Consider the following 10,272-nt stretch of genomic DNA (forward strand, 5'->3'; position numbering starts at 1 on the left):
TCTTCTCTGATAATGAGGCATTTTGCAGATGCACTGAATCAAATTGTGGTGCTCCCAAACTGTGAGTCAGTTTGTATGAGTTCCGCTCACATAGCTATAAGCTGTAGGGATCCAAGGCTGTGACAGACATATAGATCTAAAACAATATAACATTCATAGAAATTGTTCTGGGGTTTAAGGCTGTTAGAGCTCCTTGAGCTACTTGCCCAAGGAAATTTCACACTGCAGAACTACGCTGCTCATTTATTTTCAGCTTGCCACTTAAGCAAGCAGGGAGTTGGCCTCTGGTCCTTCCTCTGGAAAGGGTGGACAGAGTATCTGGAGCAACCCTACAGTTTGTCTGTTTCTCAGAAGAGACAAATGCACTTTTGGAAGCCATTCTGGGCAGATAAACGAGGCCTTTTTTGTGATGGAGCTGCTAACTACCAACGACACAAGATTCAGCGTTCCCTTGTCTGTGGTAGTGCTGCTCACCACACTGACATTCCAAGAAGGATTGAGAGCTTACTTCATAATGATTTTATTTCCTCAGTGTGTTGTTAAATGAAGATATCCTGACTTGGTTTTTGGTATGTTTAGCTGACATGGACTTTGAATAGTAAGAAAACTGAGGGATGATTACAAATAATTTGTATTCTTCCATTTGAATGCAAAGCAGAGGAGTGTGTTCAGTCTCAAGAGATTCTTCTGCTGGGAGACATTGACCATGTGCTAATTTATAGAGGGATCCACTCCGACAGCTGCATCTGGAAGAATCTGAGTTACTCCTGGTAACTGTTGTGAGGAACCATGACATCTGTTGGCAGTAGACACACAGCTGAAATCACAGGGATTCAGCCTAATTTAATCTGGAGACTTGTACATAAATTGATTTCATCCAGTTTCAAGATCTAATGTTCTAAGAAGGACATGATTGATCATTAAGTGACTGTTGTACTTACATCCTACATCAGTGCACTATTCGTGGGTGTAAGTTACGTTCAGATAAGGCATTTATAGAAAGAAATGTAACATCTCAATCTTTGGATGCTGTTGGGACATATTCAGATTTTAGTAACAGCTTGATTTTACTTAGAATTTTCCAGTTTAATTTCTTTTTCTATGTTAGTTTGTGGCAATAGCCATTGCATGTATTTGGTTTCCAGTGCTTAGACTATCAAGTGTTGAAAATAAACTGTCCTCCTCCTCTTTTTTGAAGAACACAACTGACAATGACCATGTGTAGCAGAAATAGGGGAAAGTAACAGATTTATCTGTATGTGTGCTTGTGTTCTCCACAAAATGTTCCATGCCCAGTTAAAAAGTGAGGGTGCATTAATGATGAAATGCTGGTGATTTTTAAGCACAGGTCAGATGTCCAAGAAACATCTCTGCTATCACTCTCTTATCCCTGCTTTTCAGTAGCTGGGACTGTAAATATGCAAGACAGTCAGCTGCAGCCCAAAGGTGAACAATTTGTTTCTGACTCCTGCATGCTGCAGCTACCTTTCCACAAGCTGGCAAGTATTCCTTTCTCCTATGCTCTTTTAGCTTGCCTTTCTCTCTCTCTTATTCTAGAGAAGATGATTGTTCCTCAGAGCACTAACTGGAAAACATAAGATTAAACCCAATCTTCAAAATTGTAAAAACCATAAGCTTCAAAATAGAATAGAATCATAGAATTGCTCAGGTTGGAAAAGACCTTCAAGATCATCAAGTCCAACCACAACCTAACCATACTACCCTAACTGTTAGCCTTTCTTTCTGTGTAGTAATCATTTTTAACTTTTTATCTCCATCTACAGGTTTTCCATTTTTTAGGCATGTCATGATCAGGAGAAGTGGCTAGAATGGCATTCTGTCACTGGAGATGAACTTTACAACTTGGAATAATCAAAAAATTTCCAGTGCAGAGTTTAATTAAATGCTATGGATTTCACCCAGTTGAAGTTTGCTCTCACCTTTATTTCATATATGGGATTCTAGTAGTTTAAAGTGCTTTTATCTGTTTTTATTTTCCTATTTTCAGGAAGAACACAATTTAAAGTGGTAATTAAAGCACTTTCTCCAAAAGAGGTCACCAGAATTTACACTCCTCACCCTCTGGATAGAAATGATGGCACATTTCTTATGCGGTATCGGATGTATGGGAGTGTCAGAAAAGGGCTAAAGATTGAGATACTTTATGGTGATAAGCATGTAGCTCAATCTCCTTATATTTTGAAAGGTAAGTTTTTTCTATATAATGTAATGTAGATGCAGAAATGCTATGGGCTAATTTACTGCTAGAAGTGAGAGATTAGAGGTTTGGTTGCTCATACTGATGCAATGTCATCATAAATGTTCCCCTCATACAGAGAATGAGCAGTGAGAATCTCTATTCACTGCCAAGTTACAGGATGTACACGCATGTAGATTTCGGCTTCTGATGTTAAGACTGTGTCTGGACACTTCACCTTCACTCTTGCAACCAGAAATGGATTTCTCCAGATTTTGTAAGGGGAATAAGAGAGAAATGGTACTTTTACCTTTTTTCAATCAGCAATTCACTTAAACATTTTGTGATTTTTATCTGAAGTAGAAATTACTACCGGCAAAAGTAAGGGTTTTGTGTTGTTCCCAATACTTCATAATGTGTATGTCTCTGTGATTTCTAAATGCTGTGATCCTTCATAAAAACAAAGATAATATTTCTCTAACTAGGCTACTGTTTAACTTTTTTCCCATAGCCCAGCTTAATTCAATGCAGGTCTGTACAATTATGTAAGAAGTATTTACAAGCAGGGAAGATAAGGCAAATTTCTCTCATTCCAAATCTGCTTCCTTAACTTACCTCTCTGTCACCAAAATGGACAGCTGTTCAGCAAAGAAAAGGATAATAAAGTTACTTTCCTGGAGAGTCTTGTTTCTTTTTAACACTTGTTCTTCTAACCACAGTTTGGCTATGTTCTATTTTTGTGAAATGTCTTAAATACAAACTTTTAGTAACACTTTCAAGCTGAAATCAAACTGTCCTGAATCCTTAAGGTAACGGTTTGTCTTCCTTATGCTGATGCATACTTACCAGCAGCCATGATACAATGACACAGGACAGAATGTGTTTTGAGTAGGAGTCCATGGAATAAGGGCCTTTACTTCATGCTCTGTGAGGCTCCTGTGTAAGCAGGCCTTCTACTTCAAAAAGACAGAAACGATGGCTGATGGTGCATCAATGAAAGTACCTTGTGGCGAAATGAAGACTGCTGAATCAAAGTTCTGATTTAGACAAAAATTGAAACTAACACCTGTGCTTTAGTAGTTACACACAAATAGATCAATTCTAAATATTCTCTCTGGCTGGCAGGCAGCACAAGAATGGAGCTTCATTTGGCAGATGATTGTTGCCCTCAACAAGTAACAAAAAATCTACTGTTTTCATTTCTGAAATGGATGTTGCAGTTTTCTCATTTCCAAAAAATGCAAAGCCACTCTAATTTCTAGATTCCTGTGCCCATGTGTTTGGGGAACTATGATTGACTTAGAATTGCAAATATAGACTCTCAGTGCTTGTTTTCTGCAGGACCTGTTTATCATGAATATTGCGACTGCCCTGAAGAAGACCCTGAGATCTGGCAGAATGTTTTCTCTTGCCCATCCCAAGAGCCTCAGATTACAAAGGACTTCATTTCCTTTCCCACCATTGACCTTCAGCGAATGTTTAAAGAAATCCCATCGAAGTTCAGTCAAACAAGAGGTGCTATTGTTCATTACACTATTGTCAATAATCACATCTACCGTCGTTCCTTAGGGAAATACACAGACTTCAAAATGTTCTCTGATGAAATGTTACTGTCACTGGCAAGAAAGGTATCAGTTTTGATCATTTATGCAAAACTATAAATCATATTGTGATGTAGCAACACTGTATTTATTATTATAACTCCAGATTTGTCATTGGTGTAGTGAGATTTTAAATTTTTTTCATCAAGATGACAGTATCTCTGTAGGAATTAGAACTAATGTGTGGGATCAGAGTTTGATGTTAATTAAATTGATAGAAAATCTGTAGGAGCTAAGACCCAACCCTGTAGGCTTCCTGACCTCTGAAGGTGTTCCTTTCATACTTACTTACTGGACAGAAATTTGAAATTAGAATCTTAAGATCATCTAAATTTGTAAAATATTTGTTTATTGATTCTTCATCACATGAGAGCTGAGAGTTCTACTCAAGAGTGGCAAACAGCAGTGTATTTATACCAATGTTATTATACTTTCTTGGGTATACATTTAGGTTCATCTCCCCAATGTGGAGTTTTATCTTAATGTTGGAGACTGGCCAGTTGAGTACCGAAAAGTCAATGATACGCCTGGGCCTATTCCCATCATCTCATGGTGTGGCTCTGTGGATTCAAGAGACATTGTCCTTCCAACATATGACGTAACCCATTCGACTCTTGAAACCCTGCGTGGTGTCACAAATGATCTCCTTTCTATTCAAGGAAATACGGGTAAGTTAGAGATTGGATTTAAAAAGAGAGTTTTAATTCCATCAAAGAAGCAAGCTGCATTTAAATAATGTTTTTTACAATCTTTAACACAAGTGTCTTGGGAGGTCTCTTAACAGAAGCAATATAGTTTTCACAGAGTCTGTACATTTCCAACACTGCTACAAAGCAGGTGATTAATACAGATTTATAGCCAAAAGTCCAGTTCATGGTAATGGTGAATTTTAACTTAACAGTATCCAGAAGATAGCTACTGAAAGTGGCAAACTAGTACTATGATGCAGCCTCTTTCAACTAAAAAAAAATGTATAAAAATAGCTCAGTGTGAGGTATTCTGAATTGTTTTGTACTGACAGGAGTCTTTTTCCCCCATGATGTTCATGAATTCTTAGGGATGATGCAGTTGACATGAGCAATAGCTAAGGAGTAAAACTTCAGTGAGGAGATGTTTCTTTTTATTTGGATAGTTCGTGGTCTTTTCTTTATTACTTTATTTTTAAATTAATCATTTTAGTTAGCTACATTATCAGTTTGAAGCAATCTGTGTTTACTGATTTAGTATGGCTGTTCTTCCAGTTACGGCAGCATGATGGTCTTACTCTACTCTGGTGTGTCTTTAAGGAAAGTCCCAGCAGAATAATGAAGGACGCATATTTAGTGTTTTTAAAAGAAAGAAAGAAGCAGATAAGAAGTCTTCCAGGCTTTGCTAAATATCTCGAGGACACAGTATAGACATTTTTTTCCTTTGTAAATCATCACGTGACTTCTCAAAGACCTAACTAGATTGCTGGGTGACAGAAGTGGATTACTCTAAAGAAAGTTTTGTTGTTATGTCAGTCTTTAGAGACAGAGAATTGCTTCAATTATAATTTTACTTACCTAATTTGATTGTAACTTCTTATATAGAAGAATAGCTCTTGGAACGAGTCCAGAGGAGGACCACTAAGATGATCAGAGGGCTGGAGCACCTCTCCTATGAGGAAATGTTGAGGAAACTGGGCTTGTTTAGCTTGGAGAAGAGAAGGCTCTGGAGAGACCTCATTGTGGCCTTCCAGTACTTGAAGGGAGCATATAAACAGGAGGCGGAATGGCTGTTTTGAGGGTGGATAGTGATAGGACAAGGGGGAATGGTTTTAAACTGAGACAGGGGAGGTTTAGGTTAGATATTAGGAGGAATTTTTTCACACAGAGGGTGATGACGCACTGGAACAGGTTGCCCAAGGAGGCTGTGGATGCCCCATCCCTGGAAGCATTCAAGGCCAGGCTGGATGTGGCTCTGCGCAGCCTGGTCTGGTGGTTGGCAGCCCTGCACATAGCAGGGGGGTTGAAACTCGATGATCATTGTGGTCCTTTTCAACCCAGGCCATTCTATGATTCTATGATTCTGTGATATAGCTTTCAAGATATTTGCAATATTGTCAAGTGTAAAAGCAGTTCTCTACTTTTCTTTTTAAAAGTTGTTCCATTTTCCAATCCAAAAATTCAAGCCAGAACGGGAGTTTAAGTGCTGTGATTAATAAGTGATTTTATGTTAACTGAGAAATCATGCCTGTTTTACCTTGTCTCTAAGTGTAATGTCACTGCCATAACAAGTTCCTATTCATAGCACTAACCATTTCGTAACTATCTCACTACTGTTCACTTTTATCTTATCACTCAATACACATAGGCCCGTTCTGGGACAACAAAACTGAACAAGCTTTATTTAGAGGTCGAGACAGCCGAGAAGAACGTCTCTATCTTGTCAAGTTATCCAAGGAAAATCCAGAACTACTGGATGCTGGAATAACAGGGTATTTCTTCTTCAGAGAAAAAGAAAAGGAGTTGGGAAAGGTTCCACTGATGGGCTTCTTTGACTTCTTCAAGGTAGTAAGCAAATTATTGTCTCAGATTAACTTTGCTCTCAGGTTCTTACCAAGTAATACAACAAGGCTTACTTTGGCTAATTCTATTCTGTAAACAAAACAATTGTGCTGCACTGGGAACACTGGTCCTTGCAGGGTAGCTAGATCACCCATAATCAAGGTCATTGCCACTAATCTTTCTTCATGGAGTGCCTTTGATAGAGTTCAAGATTATTTTTGAAATAAATTGAGAAATTTGATTGCTTACCATCAGGTTTTTTACTTGGAGTAAATATGAAAATAATGGACACTACTTGTATATAAAAAGTAAAGGGGACAGAGTTCTGTAAAAAGTAATTTACAGCACATGGCAACAGAGATTCTGTTTCAGAGATCATTGTATCAGAAGTGCTGGAACAGCCAAGAGTATCTGGCAAGGCATTGTATTCTTGATTGCTCTTAGAATAAGGTTTTAATTATTCTGTATAGTTCTAAGTGAGAATAAATTTACTCTTTTGAAGCATAGGTTAATGTTAATTCACTTACAGCTCTATCCCTTGTTCTACCAAAGGACACTTAAATAGAATAATGCACATCAGGAAGTCCATGTGACACCAAGGTTCCTGACTGTAAGTCTTGGGCAGAAAACAAATCTTTTTACCGTTACATTACCAGAACACCATGAAACTACACCTGCGTTACACTAAAGCAGGTTTAAAGATGAGAACTAGTAAACACAACTACGTCTTGCCTGGAGGAGAAACTTTTGTATAGCCAGTGTTCCTATTCCGTTGCAAAATGTTTCACTTTTTCTTCCCTCTCTTCATATTGCAGTACAAATACCAGGTGAATGTTGATGGGACTGTAGCAGCTTACAGGTTTCCATACCTCTTGCTGGGTGACAGCCTAGTACTGAAGCAAGATTCCCAATACTATGAACATTTTTATACTGTATTGAAACCATGGAAACATTATGTTCCAGTTAAGAGAAGCTTGGAGGATTTGCTAGAGAAAATAAAATGGGCTAAGGTAAGTTTCATTACAAATTCAATAAATGAATGTGTTACCATTTATCTTAGTTCTCTTTTTTATCTTAGTACTCTTCTTTTCTCCACGTACATATTTTGCATAAGCTATCTGCTGAGATCCTGGGACAAAAGAAGTACATTTTGTTGTTGTTGGGGGAGATGAAGGCCGTAAGTCAAGTAGCTATCTCTATTCAGGGATATACTTGCAAATTAATTTTAGGTATGTGTAGAAGGGTTTTTGTGAGTCAGAGCCTTTGTATACTGACTAATGTAATTTTCAAAGAAACGCCCAGAATCCTCGTTGCTACTTAATTAGTTCTATCACTTTTTTCAGGTTCTGACTAGAACAGAAGTTATTGCATGCTTGCTTGTACAAAAGAATCACTGCTCTATATAATCACTGCTCAGAATAAAAGGTTGGCATTCGGTGTGACTGAAAATACCATTTGTATTTTAAGCTTAACTATTAGGTTAAAAACATGGAAAAAAATCTTTTCTGACAGTACTGTAGTCCTTCATAAAGAATCAGATGAGAATACTGCGAGCTTTGAAATGCACACCTAAAAAACTTGAGAAGAAGCACATAAATTGAAATGCATATACTGGCATTACATCACTTTTAAGTGTAAGTCAAACAGACGTTTCTAAAAGGAAAACTTTAAATTGCACTGCATAGAAGAGGCTACAGCTGCTTGTCTTCCGTGTAACTAATACACGTGGGAGAAGTCGGAGCTGCTTTTGAAGAGGTTTGTGGCTTCAGCAAAACAGTGGAGCAATAGTCAACTTTGTTTTCGAAACTGTACGATTACCCATGAAAGGTGTCACCGATAGCCCCGAGCTACCAATGGGAACCATAAAAGCCATCCAGGATTTAAAAAAGAAGCCACCCAAATTTAAACAGTGCCCTTTGCAGTGTACCAGCAATCTCAAAGAATCAAGTTTGAATAGCCCCTTTGGTAAAATTACTTATGCTAGCAAGGCTGCAAGTAACTCACTGATTGTTCTGGTATGTGTTGCTATTTCTTCTCAATTTTCTAGGAAAATGATGAAGAAGCACAAAAAATTGCTAAAGAAGGACAGTCAGTGGCAAGAGAATTGCTTCAGCCTCACAGACTTTACTGCTACTATTACAAAGTGCTCCAGGTTAGTTCAGTAAGATTGTTTTATTACCTTTCCTCAACTGCTACCGCTACTGATGCTACGCATTTCATACTCAGTCCTTGCATCAACAGCAGACATTGTTTATATTATTCACAGGAGATCAGTGTAAAGCACTTTGCTAGAACCTGTTATTAAAGAGGCAACCTGACATAATAGTTGTTTTGCACAACGAGAGATTTATTTAATTTTTTGCCCCCATCCTTCCAATCAGATCTGTTTTCAGCATCACTTGGTATATGGTTTCTAATAGAGGTAGGACGTAATCTGCACACAGCTTTCCTTCTTTTTTTCATTTCTATTTGTCCCCTCATTCGCTGCTCTGCTGTGTTACCTGACAATGAATACATGGAAAAGAAATGCTGGAAATGCAGCTTGTGGAGTGGTGAGGCATGAGTGTAGAGTCACTGGTTCCCTAGCAGATGCAAATCTCCAGTGAAACTTCAGTTTCTGTTCTTTGGAAGTACTAATTGCTTTTTCCTCCTTTGCTGTACAGAGTTAGAGCTCAGTTTCAGTGGTCACAGGTTGACACAACGTTTGGCATTGTTCAGTGTTATCTGCATGAAGTGGTTAGAGGCACAAATAATGACAATATTCAAATTGACATTAATCATAGGATATGGGAAAACATTAAAAGAGGTTTTCAGAGGCAATGTAGCCTATTAGTAGGTGTGTTAAAAAGACACCTTGTAAACAGGTTGTAAACAATGACATAGGGACTGTGGATTAAGGCAGGTTTGTCAGTGGAAGGGAGGAGGAAAATTCTGTCTCATGAATGATACCTTGGTGCTTTCAGCATTCTTAAATGTTGTTTACATATTTCAGAAATATGCCGAACGCCAAGCCAGCGAACCTGAAATACGGGATGGAATGGAACTTGTACCTCAGCCTGATGACAGAGACTCAGTATGCAGTTGCCACAGGAAAAAGCCTTTAAGGGAAGATCTATAACTGTACCGGATGGAGAAAATCACCCACTTACAATGCAAGAATTTAAATAGGATTTAAGCTGTGAAATCTAAGACACTTACGCACTAGCAGACAGTCTTAGTTATGTATTCTTATTGTATTTACATATCCTTTTTCACACTGACTCTGGTCTGCAGCATTGGTTCCCACAGCTTTATCTCCATGACCACCACCAGGCAGATACTGAGCCTGTAAGGGGGAGCGTTCAGGGGACTTGGTTTGTGTACTGCATTATCACAGAAGAAGAGCGGAGTGCTGCTCGTGATCCAGAGGGGACCCAGACGCCAAAGTTTTGTGAGGAATTAGTCATCTGAAAGAGATCTCCCGTGAGTCAGGACAAGTTAATCTAAAGGAGCATTTGCAACATTCTGAAGCAGTGTTCTGATTTTTTCATAAAGTTTACCTCAGTTTTAGATTATTTCTTGTATACAAAACAATTTTCTAACTAGACAAAGAGAAGTAATATTTGAGATTTACAGATATCAAACCTGGTGTTGCTCTGAGATCATTTTGTGGTATACGATGTATCAGAATAGAGAACATGATTTAATCTTTATCAGTTTCAGTGGAAAACTGAGAGGAGGGGGAAAGATCAGAATAGTATTTTTGTGAGCACAGAATCATGGAATCAGAGGGGTTGGAAGGGACCTCTGGAGATCATCTAGTTCAACACCTCCCTGCTAAACCAGGCTCCCTAGAGTTGACTGCACACAGTTGCTCTGAATCACCAAAATTAAATTCTGCTTTAGACTGTGTATCTATCAAAACCATCACAGTCATGGTGCTCTGAGTGGCAGCACACCTCTCTGA

General features: G+C 38.4%; 1 protein-coding gene across 4 annotated transcripts in view; it reads left to right on the forward strand.

Annotated features, from left to right (window-relative positions):
- Positions 1-9,949, forward strand: part of KDELC2 (KDEL motif containing 2) — a 14,184-nt gene extending 4,235 nt beyond the window's left edge. For 2 of the 4 annotated variants that reach the window (XM_040706913.2, XM_015279509.4), the window contains exons 2-8: positions 2,009-2,206; positions 3,539-3,825; positions 4,250-4,466; positions 6,133-6,329; positions 7,142-7,336; positions 8,374-8,478; positions 9,319-9,949. In XM_040706913.2, coding sequence (XP_040562847.1) covers positions 2,110-2,206; positions 3,539-3,825; positions 4,250-4,466; positions 6,133-6,329; positions 7,142-7,336; positions 8,374-8,478; positions 9,319-9,444 — 1,224 coding nt within the window. In that variant the 5' untranslated portion in view covers positions 2,009-2,109 and the 3' untranslated portion in view covers positions 9,445-9,949. Of the gene's footprint in view, positions 1-1,404; positions 1,500-2,008; positions 2,207-3,538; positions 3,826-4,249; positions 4,467-6,132; positions 6,330-7,141; positions 7,337-8,373; positions 8,479-9,318 lie in introns of all 4 variants that reach the window. The other 2 variants (XM_040706916.2, XM_046898201.1) reach the window with 2 other exon arrangements.
- Positions 9,950-10,272: the final 323 nt, after the last annotated feature.

The sequence above is a fragment of the Gallus gallus genome, chromosome 1 (genome assembly GCF_016699485.2).
Source record: "Gallus gallus isolate bGalGal1 chromosome 1, bGalGal1.mat.broiler.GRCg7b, whole genome shotgun sequence".
Lineage (NCBI taxonomy): Eukaryota > Metazoa > Chordata > Aves > Galliformes > Phasianidae > Gallus > Gallus gallus.